The sequence below is a fragment of the Merops nubicus genome, unplaced genomic scaffold (genome assembly GCF_000691845.1).
Source record: "Merops nubicus isolate BGI_N331 unplaced genomic scaffold, ASM69184v1 scaffold455, whole genome shotgun sequence".
In the NCBI taxonomy this organism is placed as follows: domain Eukaryota; kingdom Metazoa; phylum Chordata; class Aves; order Coraciiformes; family Meropidae; genus Merops; species Merops nubicus.
This window is the reverse complement of record NW_008611407.1, coordinates 16,477-34,561: the sequence shown is the minus strand read 5'-3', so window position 1 is coordinate 34,561 and position 18,085 is coordinate 16,477. Positions and strand designations below refer to the sequence as shown.

Below are 18,085 nucleotides of genomic sequence, written 5' to 3'. Positions count from 1 at the left end.
CCTGCTGACAATTCTGCTAGCACATAATGGGACATCTGAGATACCTCCAAAACTCATGATGTGAAAGTTCCTAGAATATTTTTCATGTTTGGCTTGGGATTGAGGATTGTGTTGAGCTGAGATGACCATCTTTGGGTGTTGGGTGGGTTTCTTTGTAGAGCTAAGAATGGGGATGGGATAATAGGAGACAATGTGTAGAGATGTAAGAAAATCTTTGTCATATGCCAAGCACTTCAAATTGAGATAATTTGTACCTTAGAGCCTTTCAGTAACTTTTTCTACTTCTTGTAGGTACCACTAATCATTACTTCCTGCCTTGTATTTCAGGTCTTGTGTCTATAAGAATGACCAAGCAGCAAAAGAAAATCCAGGTAAAAGCCTTCAGGAAGAGGAGCCCTGCCCAAGGTTTGCCCATCAGTTGGTGTACGATGAGTTGCACAAGGTAAGAGGGTCCAGATACATACATGGAGACATTTTTCTTTTTAGTTTTATTGCTCTTGAGGTGAAAAAAGTAAAACTCTTGGGTTGAGGTAAGATAACAACAGTGGTAGTAAAATAATGAGTAGGAACATAGCAAAAAGAGGGAACTAAAACCCAAGAAGAGACAAGTGATGCACAGTGCTCACCACCCACTGACCAGTTCCTGAGCAGCAATGTCTGTCCCACACAGCTTCTCCCAGTTCATATACTGGACATGATGTCCTCTGGTATGGAATATCCCTTTGGCTAGTTCAGGTCAGCTGTCAGGCCATGCTCCCTCCCAGCTTCTTCCACACCTGCTCGTTGGCAGAGCACAAGAAAGTGAAAAAATCCTTAATTTAGGCTAAGTGCTACTTAGCAACAACTAAAACATCATGTTATCAACTTTATTCTCACAGAAATCCAAAACACAGCTCTGCGCCAGCTACTAGGAAGAAAATTAACTCTGTCCCAGCCAAAACCAGACAAATGAGATGTACTAAACCTGTAGGAAGCTGTCAAGCAGCAGACCCTTAGCTGTTCCTGCTCTTGAAGCTTTAGTTATTATCCTCAGGGACTTAATCTCAACCTGTCAGTAACTAAATGGTGACAGATACCAACATTTCAGGAGAAAATGACCTAATCACTGTTAAGAATCTGCTTTTCCAGAGCTGCCTTACCTTGCCCTGCAGATCAGAAGCAACTGTCATTCTTAAGCTCTGTCTGACTTTAATGGACACATTCATGCTTCAACAGACTTAAAATTGTTCATCGTGTCCATGGCTGCTCAGTAAACTTAGAGCTTTGTGCATATTCACTCATAAAACACAAACCCAACCATTAGGTTACTGTGACCTCATCAACCTGTGAATTTAAATGACTGCAACATGCTTCCCTAACCTTTCACAGATGTTTTGCTATTAAAATAAACCTTTTCTAAGGTTTCTTTTTAGTCTGCAACAGTCTGAACTGAAAAAGACAAATATACTTCAGTCTTATCACTCCATGGGGTGTTAATCACATTTGGGAAACCCCTCTGGCCCAAAAGTTTGGGGCTAAGGGGGGTTTTAAGGAGAAATGTGTATGGAGACATTGTATCCTTTGTCATCTTCATGGACTTTAATGGTAGACTGTAAATACTGTTCTGCCTTTAACTGTTCTGCCTTCTACATGTAAGGTACCATGAGACTGAGAGTGGTATTTTCCAAGTTCCTGTGAAGGTTGCCAAATCATGGCAGTTGCCCAGCTTTATCTGAAGAGCTATTTGATGTGCTTGTTTTGAAGGGTCTTATTTTTAGAAACGTCTGTTCAAACGACCTTTCTCAACTCCTCTGAGATACATAAGGAGAGCCTACATCAGTGGGATGCAGAATACATTGTTTTGAGTGATTATTTTGAAAGCTGTGGAGAAAGGTAACCTGTTGGACTTCTTGAACCTCAGTATTTGAAGACCCTTTGTGGCATGTTTAATATCAACAGTTCAGAGCCTGAAATACCAAACGATGTGAATAAAAAGGAAAGTGAAGAAATAAACAGTCCCTTTTAACACTTCCACAGAGGAGATTTGCCTCTCTCCATGAGTCTAGTGTTGCCTTTCAAAGGTGTTGTATCATGAAATGATCAGAATGGCTGTTAAGCCACTTTATTTCAGCTACCATGAACAAAAAATTAATTTTGTGTACAGCTATATTTAATATTTCCATGGTTGGTGTCTCAGGATTGCTAGAGACTTTTTTGAAGACAGCCACAGTAACAGTTGTGACTCCTGACTCTAGAAGGCCAGGTTGGATGAGGCTTTGAGCAGCCTGGTCTAGTGGAAGGGGTGTTGGAACTAGATGATCTTTAGGTCCCTTCCAACCCAACCTGTTCTATGATAGGATTGGTCTTTTCTTCCCTAGTTCTTAATGCTGCAGTTCTGGCTTCTGTTCTACTCCTCAGTTAGCTCTTTCCTTTCTGCCCAGGTGATGTACTGCCTGTCTTGCAGCTAGGCTGCTGTGTTGAGGTGAGACAAATCTGTCCTCCCAGAGGCCATGGAAATAGTCTTCTCCTCAAGTCAAATTAAAGCTCTGTGGAGTTTATGGCACACATGGAGACACAGGGTTGGGCCAAGATCACGCTGGACTGGGCTTGGCACTTTACTTGGGGCACCTTTAGGACTTGCCACTCACTTTGCCAGTGGCCTTTGTCTTTGGGGAAGACAGTGGTCATGGCTGACTGAAGAACAAGGCTGCTCACCTGAGCTGTGGTGCCTTCGTAGTGCAGCTTCACCAGCAGTGCTCTGACTGGAGCCCAGAGCATTAGTCTACACAGTCCTCCTTTTCTGGGTCTTCATAACAAGCACGAATGTTTATTATTCAAAGAGAATGTGTGAGTGCTGGAGTCATCTCACAGTTACATGGATGGAATCTGCTTGTCCCCAAATTAGAGAGAGGCTTGGTACAAGCTTCTTAATTTAGCCTCTCTCATGAAAATGAGAACTTGGAGGTTTTGAGGACAGAACTGGAGAACAGGTTGATCATCCATCAGCCTGACTGTTGTTTTAGTGTTTTCAACAGGAAGAGTTGGCTCAGGTCCTTCTTTGCAGATCATCTCTTACATGCTTTAGGTTCTGCCATGCTCATAGGTGTTTCTTAGATTGCCTGTTTTGTGGATGCTTGCTTGTAGATGTCTCAGAAACCTCCTAGGAAGAGGTTCTAACAGGGCAGCTTCTTTATTATCTGAAAATGTAAGCAGTTTAAGAGAACTTCCCTCATCTCCTAGGGTAAAAAAAATAAGGCTAATAATAAGATGGAGCAGCTTGTCTAAATGGCAGGTTTTTCATTCCAGAATAAACCTCTCCAGAGATGATAACATAGTAAATAGTCTTTAACTCATGTACATGAACAATCAACTTTTTAAATCTGCCTCTCATTTGTTTAGGTTCATTACTTATTTGGAGGGAACCCTGGGAAGTCCTGCTCTCCAAAGATGAGATTAGATGATTTCTGGTCTCTGAAGCTCTGTCGACCTTCAAAGGAATACCTGCTAAGACACTGCAAATACCTCATCAGAAAGCACAGGTATAGAAACAAAGAAGGGTTTTGCAGTTTCCTTTTCCAAAGTGTCTTTTTTTTAAGTTGCTAAAACTTTGAATACCTTGTTAACTGTTCTGGGCAATATCACTTCATTGGTTATATTCTGCTTTCTTGATTATTTTTAATGTTTCAGGAATTATTTTAATAAAAAAAAGCAGTGGGCCAGGGTTGAACTGCAGCATTAACTTCATTCTGGTTTTATGATGTTACTCTAAAAGCAGAAAAATCTGGCTGTTGTGTGGGGAGTCATGGAGAATTTTTAGTTTCCCTTTTCACTCTGCTGCTCTTCAAGTTGTGTTTGGGTACTGTTACCTCCCAAGGAAGTGAAGTATGTTTCTGAAACACTGTGCTAGGAGATAGTAACAGCTCCCAAGGATGCTAATGAAGTCTGGGGGCTGGATGCCTTTGCACATCTGAGACTCAACCACAGTGAGGTCATCAGAGTTTCTCATTCAGAATCGCTTGAAAAATCTCACTTATGCAGAATTCAGCTACACTGTGATGCTTCTTGAGCTCTGGATGTTTCAGAGCTGCCTTACATTTGCTATTTAGGGCAACAGCTTTTCAAAATCAAGCTTATGGTCTTGCCCTAGGCAAGAAATTACAGCAGTGAGGCAGCCTTTCAAGACCCAGCAAATTATTATAAGCCAATAAATAGCTCTGTCTGTATTCTTGGTGAGAAGACATCGTTATCAGGTTCTGCCAAGAGCTGGAGGTCAGTTTTTACTGATGGCATTTTACTTCTGAGGCAGCCAGCAAATTGCTGCACTGGGCTCTCAATCACTGTGGCTGGGTGAGGCCTTTTTGCACATCAGCCACACAGGAGATGTGAATACCTTGCAGGAAGGAATAAAGGTCTTGCCCAGGAATCTGGGAGGCTTCTTAAACCCACGTGTCCTTGTATGCAAATGCAGCTGTACAGGCTCCAGAGACAGCTCTGGATGGCTTCTCTCTGCTTAAATTGCACTCAAAGGGGATGTTGCTGTGTTTCCCACCTTGCCTGGAGTACTGGGTTCAGTTCTGGGGCCATCCCTACAAGTGTTCAAGGCCAGGTTGGATGGGGTGTGGTGGGAGGTGTCCCTGCCCATGGCAGGAGGGTTGGAACTAGGTGGACTTGAAGGTCCCTTCCAACCCAAACCATTCTATGATCTCTGATACTGCCTGGCACAAGTTTGGGGTTTATGACCTAGGGACTTGACTTGAACACACAGCAAATCCACTGCATCAACTGGAGTCCTGTTTGGCTATTCACCTCTTCAGTGCTCATCAACAGCTGGCCAGGTTTAGTAGAGCAAAGTGTCAATGATTCCACTTCTTTAAGGTACTTCAGCTTTCTGGACCATGATGATATCATCTCAGAAAATCTGTGTGGAAGAAATCATGCTTAATTACCAAAATGTGTGCTTTGGGTAACAGACAGAGTCTGTGTGCTCCACACAGTGGCTAAACAACTTGCATCATCAGACAATTTCAAATTATGGGCTACAGATGTCCACTACAGTGTAAACAGCCAAGTAGATGACCCAAATTGAAGAAAAAAAACCCTAATATGATTAAATCTATTTGATGTGACTTCAGTTTGACAAGCTATGCCCTGTTAAAGGTAACTGAAATGTATTATGAATAAATTATCTTGTGTTCCTGTAAGGCAATTGATACAAAGCTGTTAAACTGAGAACAAGATGGGGTTGAGTCCTCACCTCTGGAATGCAGAATTGCCTGAGCTCTTTTCCTGGGAAGGCTTAAACTGTGTGTTGGGGATTCAGGAGATGGCCAAGTGTGATACTGTGCTCGGTGGATGGGGGAGAGGAGGGAAAGATAATTGGAAACCTCATGCTTTCTAGGCTTGTCTACCCAGCTCAGTGCTGCAGGGAAATAGCTCCGAGGTGCTGAGCCTGGGATCATTTTCTCAGGGCTATTTTAGCTCCTTCAGGGCATTCTTAGAAGTCACAGTTTCTGCTTGTGGAAAGTGAGAGAATAACAGTGGTGGTGCACAGGGTTTTGATGTACACGTGTTCTTTCCAAAGGTGGGATATTAAGAGGCAGTGTTTGCTGAATCCAGGGGTTTTCATCCCTTTTTTTTGTTGCCTGGCAGAAGCAAGGAGTGTTCTCCATCCATTCTTTCCAAAGGTGGGATATTAAGAGGCAGTGTTTGCTGAATCCAGGGGTTTTCATCCCTTTTTTTGTTGCCTGGCAGACGCAAGGCGTGTTCTCCATCCATCCATCCCTGCCCTTTTCAGTTACACTTCTGCACAGCCAGGAATGTAAATAGGGCTGGGGCTGAAGTGCTGTGTCTGAGCTGTGCTCCTCACACGAGGTGCTACTCATACCTTACTTTATTTGTGGAAAACAAGCTGTACTGAGTGTTTCATATTTATATGACGAAGCTGCTGTACGTATACTTCTGAATATTTTCAGTGGGTGTGTAATACTTTGCCCTTCAAACCCACTTATGCTCCCAAAAATCCTCATCTGTGTGTGAGTCTGGCTGGAGAGCCTGTGTTCCAGCAGATAGAAAGCCAAGCTGCCATTAACATTGTTTTAGTTGGAAATACTGGGCTGGAAGTTTTCTTCGATGGGTTTTGCTCTTTCTAGAAATAGCAGTACTGAGTCCTGAAGGAAATGGCTGTGCTCAAGTTGGCTGTCTCTTCTTTGCAGATTTGAAGAAAAAGCTCAGACTGACCCTCTCAGTGCACTGAAGTACCTGCAGAATGATTTGTATGTAACTGTGGATCACTCGGACCCTGAGGAGACAAAAGAGGTAACGATGACCAGCCCCCCACCTTGGTTATAAACTCTGTTCTCACGTGGAAGTGTTGAGCCTCCTAAACCTTGTTTTTATTCAGTTTTAAAAAGCTCTCCAGGTACTTGACACGTCTCTATCCTATATTTCTCCATGCTGAGATCATACTGCTTTAGAAAGAGTCATTTTACAAGTACAGTTCCAGATAAAATAGCTTTTGTACTCATTAACAGGGAAGACTAGGCTCTTGTTTTAATTCCAGTGTACTGGTGTGTGTTTTGGGACCTTTAATTGAAATGTAAACTCTGAAATGTCACAAGCCTGTAGCTGGTTGTGCAGTAAAAAGTGAATAGAAACACTTACTCACGCTGCTTTTTGGCTTCTCAGTATTAAGTAGCTGGGGGGGGAAGAGGTTTTTCTCTAAATGATAAGTATTTTGGGAAGTTGATTGTATGTATACATTGCTTTCTAACCTTAAAATCTTATTTCCTCTGCCTTTTGAATATTATCCAGTAGGCATGTTCTTTTATTTGTTCCAGGAATTTGTTCCCATTTCCTGTTTTGATTCCATTACCACAGTACATGTTGCTTTACAAGAAAAAAAAACAAGATTAAAGAAATAGTGAAAAGTGTCAGATAAGGTGGTAGATTTGACTCTGCCATTAATTTCCAGGTGAAACTTGGGGCAGGCAGCCACACGTCCAGGCGTTCAGCTTCTGACAGGTAGATGGGGAAGAGGAGACCATGGTTCTTACTCTCGTCTTCTGTAAATGACTTTGGAAGTGATTCAACAGCTCCTTTTATAAAATTGGGATAGGAGAATGGGCTCTTGTTACTCCATGCTGAGCCTCTGGATTAAATCACTTGATCTGCTGGTTTTAACTTGTTGTTCTAGAGAAGGAAAAGATCATTATGCAGACCCTAGAAGCTTTTGGGGGAGAATATGTATCTTGCATATGTACAGTATAGAAATAGAGGGTTAGAAGAAGTAAGTCAAAAATACTCCAATCAGGATCTTTGAGCTGATCACATTTGTCATAAATTCTGGTCAGCTTTTTCTGAACATCTGATCCAATAAAACATTGAAGTTCTGTGCCTGTAAGTTTTCTCCTAGATGGTTTCTCATTTCAATTGCCCCACGTCAAGTAGTTTCACTTCCTTTCTTGCCATTCCTAGCAAGGGGAGGACAGCTGACAGATGGTCCTGCTCTTCTCCAGCTCAGAAAGGAGATACTTTTTTTTCTCCATGCAGTGTCCTTCAAGGGGGCTTAGCCCATTTATGCCCCATCTTTCAAGCATGATAGCACTTCCCTCCTCCTATTTGCACCTGTAGTAACCTTTAACATATAACAACTATTCTGATGGTTTCTTCTCCATCCCACTCAGTGTTCTCTGATCTCTTTCTCCATGTGGTGGTAGCCCCATCGTGCCTCTGACGGGCAGTTACTCCTGAAGAGATCTTGCATCTCCTGACTGGCTGTGCCTTTTTGTTGCCTGGACAGAAAACATTTGAGGAGTGATCAGCAAACCTCTCTTTGTAGTTCCTGCTACCTGCTGCTACCAGCAGACCAAAGGAACTGCCATAAAAGCTGCACGTTGTGCACATAGTCATAGGATCATAGATTCGTGGAATTGTTTAGGTTGGAGGAGACCTTTGAGACTGAGTCCAGCCACTAACCCAGCACTGCCAGGTCACCACTAAACCATGTCCCTCAGCACCACGCTGGGCATAGGAAATCCTTTAATAGTCTACGTTTGTTCAGTCTGTAGTATTTAACTTGTCCACCTTGTAGGAATGAAGAATTTACCTGACTGCAGAAGCTCCTCTGAGATTTTGGGCAAAAGCAGGAGCTTTATTGTACAAGGTAAAAATAGAATAAAATGTTTTAAAAAGAAGTTCTGCACAAGGATCTAGTGCAGGAGCTTGGGTAGCTCAGTCCAGCTGAGTGAGGTTGTTGTGTGAATCCTTTCCCTGCAGGCCTAACTCCTGATCTGTACAAAACTCAAGAGTTTGTCTGTCGTGCTGCTCCATCTGCTCAACATGTACTACCCAGCAGAATTAAAGCTTCCATTCCAGTGGTTTCCTAAAATCATGGAACAGTTTCTGGGAGACTTGTTTTGTTTGCTTTTCGTTGGTTTATGGTCTGGGTTTTTTTTTTATGTGTTTTGTTATTTGGGTTTTATTGGAGTTTTTGTTTGGGGTGGGGTTTTTTTGTCTCTCTTTTTTTAAAGTATGCTGGTCAAAAAGCTTTAACTTCCAAAGCCTTCTACACTGGAACAGATCTGCTGGGCATCTGGCAGGGAGCCAGCTGCTGTGCTGGTACTGACTGGGTGTATTTCCAGTTGACGTCAATTTACCTTCCGGTTATCACATTGAGTTGGCTTTTTGCTCTGGCATTACATCTCCAAATAGCTCCTGTGCTTTCCAGAGGACTGACGCAGGCTTTTTGGATTCCATCTCACATTTCAAGCACCACTTCGATGATGTGTCTCAGCCCAGACACCTACCTACTGTCTTTATCTCTATTTAGATGGTTTTAATTAATACCAAAGCTTATACATCTGCTATAGCCTGGAGAGGAGAAGACTGAGAGGGCATCTTATCCACATGTAAAGGACAGGGGGCGAGAGGCTGGGGCCAGACCCTTGTCAGTGGTGCCCAGTGACAGGACAAGGGGCAACAGCCACCAACTGGAACCCAGGAGATTCCACCTGAACATGAGGAGAAACTCCTTTGCTGCAAGGGTGCCAGATCCTGGAGCAGGCTGCCCAGAGAGGTTGTGGAGTCTCCTCTAGAGAGATTCCAAACCCACCTGGACGTGATGCTGGAGCAGGGTGGGTTGGACAAGGTGATCTCCAGAGGTCCCTTCCAGCTCCCACCAGTCTGTGGTTCTGTGATCCACTCTATGCTGGCTGCAGCCCCTGAATGTTGTAAAGCTGCTTAGTGTGGCAAATCTTAAGGGAATCATTTTCTGCCTGTTTTCCCTCTTTCTAGGGCCACTGTTAGGACGGGCTGAATAGGTTGGTCCCCAGCAGCTCTCTTGGAGACTGTTCTATGTGGTTCCATGTTCTATGGACTGAGATACGGGTGGTGTTATATAATAATATTACAGGCAGAATTTCACTTTGATGTAAGGCTTATTTGCTTTATAATAGAATTAATTTCTTCTAACTTGGTTAGGCAAGTCTCTTCAGCTGTTTTGAGTTGAATGCCAAAGAAAATAAACAGACTGTTCTCGAAACTTACTTTGGCGTTAGTCACCAATTCTGTTTAAAGTAGCGTGAATGATTGATAGTAGGAACAGAGCCCCAGATTCTCATCCCTGTGTTGTGAGTTGTAGGGATGTTAATAGGATTATAGTTTTATTTCCTTTTTTATTACTCTTAATTTCCTTTTTTGTTGTTCTGAAGTGAAGTAGATGCCTGAAAATAACAGGTATCGCATGGGTTTTAGTAGCCACAGGCTATGTGCCAGCTCTGTCCCTGCTGTTGCCTATAACTACAGATCCAGTTCCCTTAAGAGATTCTGCTTAAAATCACTTAAACCTCTTCAATTAGTTCAGTGTTTGCTGATCAGTGAATCTTTTTTTATTGGCTGTGGATTAATAGCTCTGGCACTGTATGTGAAGGGAAGGTAGATCCCAAGAGCACGTGGTCAGTAGATCAGGGACAAGGCTAAAGGTGTTCCTTGGTCACTGGAGTGGTAGTACTCTGAACTTTGTTGCTGCTTAGTGGGGTATGGAAGAGATCAAGACATTCCAAATAATGGCCAGTGCTGTCCAAGTGAAGGAGATTTTGATGATTTTGCACATTGTGACTGAGATTCAACTCCTGATGAAGCTCAAGCCCATGATCACTGCAAGACAGAGACAAGTTGCAAGTAAAACTTGCAGTGTATTTTTCTTGGAGCATGGAAGGAGAAAGAAAGAGCAAGGACCTGGAGGCCAATTTGAGGCTTGACTAGCTTGTAGGCTGAGATTGGAGGCCCCTCTTCAAGACTGCTTCATACTTTCCATTCTTAAGACCTTGTGTTTAATAAATTTGCCAGATAAAGCCAGCGGGGCCCAAAAGTATTGTTTGAGTCTGCATTAGACTGATATTTCTGAGAAACTTGAAGCCCAGATGGGAAAAATAGTTCTAGGAAGGAGCTAAGAAAAGCATGTTTCTCTTCTTCATGTCCTGCTGTGATTCTTTGTAAAGCCTCAGAGTCTGAGTGCTGCAGGAACAGAGGCTTTGGAGCCAAGGAACCTTTACAAAAACAACGCTCAGCCTTCCCAGCTTCAGCTGGTGACGGCTCCGTCCTCAAAGAGTCTGAGCCTCTCTCTTCCTCCTTGAGCCTGCTCCCTAAGACACCATCCCAACAGAACTTGCCAAAGCTGAGGAGCTGTTTTAGCTGTGATTTGAGAAATTGCATTAGGGATGATTATGGAGGAGGAGTGTTGTCTGATCCCTACACTCTGCTGGGTGTCCCAAGCAGGAGTTACTCACTCCCCCTTAGCATTACCCATTTCACTGGCACAGAAGGCATGCAGAGAATGTACCAAAACTGGCACGAGCTGCCACGTGGCACAATGGCTTTTTTGCTCTAGGTAGAGAGCTAGATAAAGTACAGACAACTGATAAAAGGACAATAGTGTTGGAAACGTGAAGGTCATAAGGTAGAAGATGACAGAACTGATATTACCCATGTAGCCTTAATTTGTCCTCTATAAATGTGGTTGATATATTAGTTAACCTTATGTTAGTTAGCCAGATATGTAACTATTGCACTAGATATACAACTAATTATAGCCTTATATTAATTAACTGTATATCAACATAGATTGGTTTGGGTTGGAGGGGACCTTAAAGGTCATCTAGCTCCAGCACCCTGCCATGGTTCCACTAGACCAGGTTGCTCAAAAGCCCTGTCCACCCTGGTCTGGAACATTTCCAGGGATGGATCATTGACCACCTCTCTGGTCAGCCTCGACCAGTGTCTCCCCACTTTCATTCTGAAACATTTCTACTTTATATCTAATGCCAATCTCCCCTCTTTCAGTTTAAAGCCTTTGCCCCTTGTTTTATTGTTACACCCCCGATCAAAAGTCCCTCCCCAGCTTTCCTGGAGGCCACCTGTAAGCCCTGGCAGCCCCCAGCAGGTCTCCCCAGCTGGAGCCTTCTCCTCTCAGCTGCCCCAGCCCAACTCTCTCCTGCTGGGCTCCCAGCAGAGGGGTTCCCCCCTCGGGGCATTGCTGGGGCTCCTCTGGCCCTCCTCCAGCAGGTCCCTGGCTCTGCTGTGCTGAGGACTCCAGAGCTGCCCCAGCACTGCAGGGGTGTCTCCCAGAGCTGGCAGAGGGGCAGGATCCCCTCCCTGCCCTGCTGCCCACGCTGCTGGGGGGGCAGCCCAGGCTGGGGGGGCTCCTGCCCAGCTCCTCACCCCCAGCACCCCCAGGGCCTTCTCCCCAGGGCTGCTCTCCAGCTCTTCGTCCCCAATATGTATTGATGATGGGGTTTGCCCCAGCCCATGTGCAGGGCCTTGGCCTTGTTGAACTCTGAGGTTCACATGATCCCACCTCTCAAGCCTGTCCAGGTCCCTCTGGATGGATCCTGTCCCTCCAGCACGTTGACTGCTCCACACAGCTTGGTGTCATTGGCAAACCTGCTGAGGGTCCACTTGATCCCACCATCCATGTTGCTGGCAAAGAGGTGTATATTTATCTCTTAAGGAACCTCTGCCTCAGTTCAGGAGGTGAGCTGGATCTCCCAAAGAGAAGTTAATTGTTTAGCAAAGGGAACTGTTGTCCTCTGAACAGAGACTTAATTTGGAACGGATGAAGCCAGTGAGCCACAGGGATTGTCAGAGGAGAATGGGTGATGTTGTGATTAAAGCAGTGGGATGCTTCTGCTGGCTAATTGAATTCTGGCCCTGCCTCTGCAACAGAGCTGCTGTGTGACATTAGGCAAATCGTTTTTCCTAGTTGGTCATTAACAGGGTCTTGCATTCTGGTGCCTGATGGGAGAGATCTGAGATGCAGTTTTCTTGAGGGCTTTGCTCTTCTGGCTGCAAGTGAATTCAGGCAGTGCTGCATCATGCTCTTGTGTTTTGAAAAATCAGGTTCTGGTCATTTCAAATAGGGCACCCAAAATTAAAGAGAATTTGAAGTGCTGGCTGTTAGAGGAAATCATAGAATCACTTTGATTAGGAAAGACCTTTTAAGGTCCCTAGTTGGTCATTAACAGGGTCTTGCATTCAGGTGCCTGATGGGAGAGATCTGAGATGCAGTTTTCTTGAGGGCTTTGCTCTTCTGGCTGCAAGTGAATTCAGGCAGTGCTGCATCATGCTCTTGTGTTTTGAAAAATCAGGTTCTGGTCATTTCAAATAGGGCACCCAAAATTAAAGAGAATTTGAAGTGCTGGCTGTTAGAGAAATCGTGGAATCACTTGATTAGGAAAGACCTTTAAGGTCGTGGAGTCCAGCTGTTAACTAAGCACAGCCAAGTCCACCACTAACCCATGTCCCTCAGCACCACATCTATGTGTCTGTTAAATCCCTCCAGGGATGGGGACTCAGCCACTGCCCTGGGCAGCCTGGTCCAATGCTTGACAATATGATGCCAATTAATACATTATAAAAACTGGTGAAGAAGATAATTCCTTCTTTAGAGCAGAGTTTGAACTTCATGAAGAAAATATTGCATGGGATGTGTGCTGTGAATGGTGTCAGAGACCTGGCCTGGAGTAAGCAGGAACCATCCTGTGCACTGGCAAAAAGCAGAGGTCCTTTGGGAGAACATCCCAGTGCTAGCTGGCATTGTGATGCAAATGCAGAGTGAGCCAGTTCAGGCTCAGTGCTCTCTGTGGCTGATGTTTTTAACTTACATGCTTGACTTTTTCTATCAGAAAGGGCTTTTAAAATGCGAGATGATTACATAAAATACAACTTCAAAACAAACAAGCAACAAACCTCAAGGTTAACTGAAGTGCAGTGTCATCAGGGCAGAAAGAGACAAGTTGATCCTTCCCCACCAAGCTGTGAAGAGACTGGTAGCTGTGGAAATCCATCCTGCCTGGTGCTGGTGTTGCTTCTGTTTCCAGCAGACCCTAAATACCTCCAGTGCTGCCTTCATATGACAGCCTCCCCAAAAGCTGCAGACTTCCTCCACCACACGACAGTCCCTATTTGAAACAGTTCTTTCTCTTGATGTCACATTGAAACTGATCTTGCTGAGGTGTTTTTGTGGCTTCTTGCAGTTAGTTGTAGATTTACCTTTTTGTACCAGCCTTCTACATTGGTGGCTTTTTACAGTTTTGTCCCTGGAGACCCTGCTGTAGGTGCTTTGCAACCCTGGCTCCTCTGAACTTTCTTTATGGAGCTTGGTTCTCAGACCACTTGATTTTTTTTTATTCTAGTGCTTTTCCCCATGTTGCTAATTGATACAGGGCATCCAAAAGTGGTTGCCTTACTGTAGTCAAGACCTAGGGCCTCAATAACAGCAGGAGCACTTGATTTATTTGAAGATCCTACTTCTCCTCATGCATTTTCTACACATTTGTCACTTTTGCAGTAGGAAGATACTGATCTATTGTAACTCCTGAATGCCTTTTCACAGAGGTGGTATGCCCTGAGCTGCTTTGTGTAGCTGATTTTTTTCTGATTTTGTATTGATTTGCACTTGGCCCCAGTGAATTGCACCTTGATCCATCATCACCAGCTGGATGAAGTGGAAGAGCAGTCTGAAGCTGCTCTGCTACCCCACTGGCAGCCTGTCTGAGCGTGGTGTGAGGTCTGTGGACTTTGTGGAGGTGGCCTGTTCTCCAGCAGGTTGTCACTGAAAACCCAGAATGATGCTGACCCTGGGGCACAGATGAATCATTTCTGATTCATGGCTCCATTTTGATGTCAAACCCTTGATGGTGCCCACAGCAAAGTTATTTGACACATTTTCTATTCCCTGCTAGCTTAATCTCGGTGGTACCTCAATAATTTGCCTTAGATATCCTATAAAAGCATCAGAAGTGCTATGAAAGTCAGGGTGGACAATGTCTGTTGTCAAGGCCCTTCCTTAAACTCAGTGGTACCTCAATAATTTGCCTTAGATATCCTATAAAAGCATCAGAAGTGCTATGAAAGAGTGGACAATGTCTGTTGCCAGGTCCCTTCCTTAGGGCCTGCTGCCTTCTTGTGAAGAGATCAGATGGATGTGATACCATTTGTTGCTGCCAAATCCACACTGGCTGCTGTTGTCACCTTCTCCACTCCTAGGTGCCAGCAAATTGTCTGTGTTCCCATTTTTCTTCTTGTACTTGTAATTAAACTGATGGATATGTGATCCCTGGCTCTTCTTCCCAGTCCTTCCCTGAAGATATTTGCTTCTCCTCTGTTTTGGGTTTGTTTCTCCCCCTCACTCCTCTTTCCTTTGGGCTGTGTGCTGTAAGGACACGCAGACAGGAGATAAAAGCCTCCAAGCCTTTAAGGGATCAGCTAATTCTTGAAGAAAACATGACAGAGCATTAAGCTTTGCTACAACATGGGTAGCTGAAAACAGCAGCTGGGGGCAGAGGAAGATGCTCTGTTCACTCTCTATCAGTAAGGCATTAAGGGAAAATAAAGCTCTGAATTCATCACTTAAAATGTTTTTATGGTTTTATTCTGATGTTCCCGAGCGAAGAATTTTTAATTTAATTTTTTGTTGTTGTTGTTCAAAAGACATTGCCTTAAACTTGTGATAGGAGCTTCTCTGGCAGTTCAGGGAGGTTGTTGCCATTTAAATTGTTCTATGTTCAAGAAGGGTCACACTGGCTGTAGCAGTGACCTTGTTTTTGTGCCATGTAATCCTTGCTCAATGAGACTGTACCATATTCACCCCCGGGAATGTTCTTGTGTGGAAGAAGCTCCACCTCACATCTCCACTGGAACACCTGCCAGAGAGGCCAAAAAATAGCTGTAAGAAATGAAGTTTTAGGGCTCGCAGTCAAGTACCTTTCATTGCATTAACACTGCTCTTAATTCTCAGAAAAACCATCCAACTTGCTCTGCCAAGGAGACACATTGGAGTGCTCCTATGAAAGTCTCTGCTGCTGTTACTGATCTGTGTGGTTAAAGGTTGTGCAGAGAAAACCCAGCAACTCTAAAGCCACTTGGACTCCTATGAATCTCTTGGTATTTTTCCTGTGCAGTTAATAACACTTTTTTTTCTCTTTTTTGTTTCTCCACCTCTTCTGCAGTTTCAGCTTCTTGCCTCAGCATTATTTAAGTCTGGCTCTGATTTCACCACTCTTGGTGAGTATTGTGTATCAGAATTATACTCTGTTCCCTCAGATAATTACTGTTAGTTTCTACTGGGTTTTTTTATATCAAACATTATAGTTCATATAAATGTTATAGGCCCTTTTTTGGTTTCAATATGCAAAGTGCCTGTACTTCAACATTTGCAAGATGATTTATAATGCCCAGTGTCCAGTGCCTGAAGCCCATATTTCAAACATCTGTCACCAGTGGTTTTAAACCCCTGCCTCCCGGGCTCCTTTCGTGTCTCTCATTACATCTGATGCTTCACGGTTACCCAAATAAACAGAAGCTTTGGTCAGAAGAAGGCACCTCCTGTCCTGTCACTCTGGAATCTCCCAGCATGGCTACAGCTCTGTTTGCTGTGATAACTGCAGCTCCTGGAGCAGTTGGGCTCGCTCTGTTCTCTGCAGAACTAGTTCTTTGGGCAGCATGTCAAGAGCGAAGAACACCGTGGTGTGTAGGGCTGGAAACAGGAGCTCTGAGCCAAAGCCATAATTTGTTTCCCTCTTCTGTCCAGTTAACTCCTTTAAACAGTGGAGAGATGAATCCAGGGCGAGCTCCAGGAAGGTTATGGGCATATCTTGTATTCCTGCAACGTTGTGGTGTCCTCAGGTTACCGAGCTCTTGCTGGGAGCGTGGATGGCTTCAGTTCCTGATGAACACTTAGTTCCCAATCTAAGGAGCTGAGGGAAGGAGAAGGCCTGGTGCACTAGCTGCTGCTGGATGGGGAAGGTGCTGAGCTTGTCTGGCTTGGAAGACCTTGTCTGGTTGATGCTATAAGTTGAATTTCTTAAAGGAGGATACCCCAAGTTTCAGGAAGTTGTTTTTTTCCTTAGTTTTAAGTGTTCTAAAAGATTAATAGTTCTGGACTGGTTAATAATTAATAGTTCTGGACACAATGCAATACTTTATTCAGATGTTGGCTTTACAGATAGGAGGATACATACATCAAGTGGTGCTTCTAAAAAAAATCAAATTCCTCCTTGATTTGATTAACTTGGTTGACTTTGATTAACTGAAGATCGTGTTCACTGAATTAAAAGCATTCCTTTGAGATACTAGTGCCTGAAGTAACACAAAGCAGAGGAAGTTGTTGTATGCCCAGTCTATTGTTCTTGCTGTTGATGGTGTAAGTTATGGGGATTTGGATAAACAACGCTGCTGCCTCAGACTGAGCCCTCCCATGGTGGGAGGCAGCACTTCACAAAGCTAGTTTGAGAAGCACTCTCATGCCAAACTGCAGCCTGGCTCCTCGGTGCCAGTCCAGGGGTGGAGCAGCAGCTCCAGCTTGGGACTCCTACCTCCAGCAGAGCTCGTCTCAAGGAAAGCTGCAAGCCACACGAGGACCAGTTCTGGTTAAGAGGGTAGTGAAGGTAATGAGGAAAGCCTGAGGACAGAAGAAACGAGACACCAAATAAAAATAGCTACACAGATTTTGTTTTCTGGGACATCTGAGCCAGTCCCCTGAGGACTCTTCCATCTCCCGTTTCTTCAGGACTGTCAGCGAGCTTCACAGCCTTTCATTTAACTGCTTCTTATGGCATTTTGATTGCAGTGTTGGCTGGAGGTGATGGGATCGTTGGGTGGCTATGCAGTAATGGGATGGAGAGCTGGCAGCCTTCTTGGAGGGGGGTTGGATGAGGTGATCTCCAGAGGTCTGACTCAGTTTCTCCTTTTCTTTCCCCTCCAGGATTTTCAGATGTCGACCACACGTACGCGCAGAGAACTCAGCTCTTTGACACACTAGTCAACTTCTTTCCAGACAACATGACCCCTCCTAAAGGCAACCTGGTGGACCTCATCACGCTGTAACAGAGCCATCCCTGGACACGTGGAAGAGGGGAAAAGCATCCATTTGCCAGTATTTTAATTTTTTTACTGCATTGATTGACTGCTGGGATGAAGTAATAGAGTAACCCCTAGGTGTTTGAAAGGGGTTTTATACTTGTATGGTGAATCCCTGAAGCTTTTCCCTTGGAGTAGGTTAATAAAATGTAACTGACGTACTTCTGACTAAATATATATATATTTTTTCTGACTTTGGATTTTGAGTTAGCAAATGTAAGATAAAAAGGTGGTGGGAAAGAAAAAAAAAAAAAGAATAAAACCCAATCATGCGGTGATTGGTTTTGTCTGTAGAGGAATACTGAGATTTGTCTGGAACTAAGGATGATGGGTTTTATTTTAGGTTTCATGAGGAGAGGAGGTTGGTCTTGTAGCTAGTCATGATATGTTGCTTCATCCTAAAACTCCATCCTCAGCAGCTGGGTAGCTTGGTGGCAGGACACTGGCACACGTTGAGGTAATGGTGATGGATGTGTCTTGAGTCTTGTCATTGCCATGTGTTCATCCAACTTGTATACCTACACACCTGTCTCCTGTTCTCTGGAACCTTCCACTGAAACCTGATGGGTGGGTGGGAACCTCAGAGAAAACCCCTGGAAAAGAGGGGGGGCAGTGATCACCTGCATGGATCCCTTTTGAGGGATTGTTCTGTGCTTGCTGCCGTGCTCATCCGATGAGAAACGTGCAGGTCCTC

At 44.2% G+C, this 18,085-nt stretch overlaps 1 protein-coding gene across 1 annotated transcript in view; it reads left to right on the top strand.

The window, feature by feature from the left end:
- The window catches only part of MKLN1 (muskelin 1, intracellular mediator containing kelch motifs), a gene marked incomplete at its 5' end in the record, with an annotated part of 85,152 nt that extends 67,488 nt beyond the window's left edge, over positions 1-17,664 (top strand). Inside the window, 5 exons of the mRNA XM_008941195.1 lie at positions 328-442; positions 3,379-3,518; positions 6,192-6,294; positions 15,483-15,537; positions 17,237-17,664. Coding sequence (XP_008939443.1) covers positions 328-442; positions 3,379-3,518; positions 6,192-6,294; positions 15,483-15,537; positions 17,237-17,358 — 535 coding nt within the window. The remainder of the gene's footprint in view (positions 1-327; positions 443-3,378; positions 3,519-6,191; positions 6,295-15,482; positions 15,538-17,236) is intronic.
- Positions 17,665-18,085: the final 421 nt, after the last annotated feature.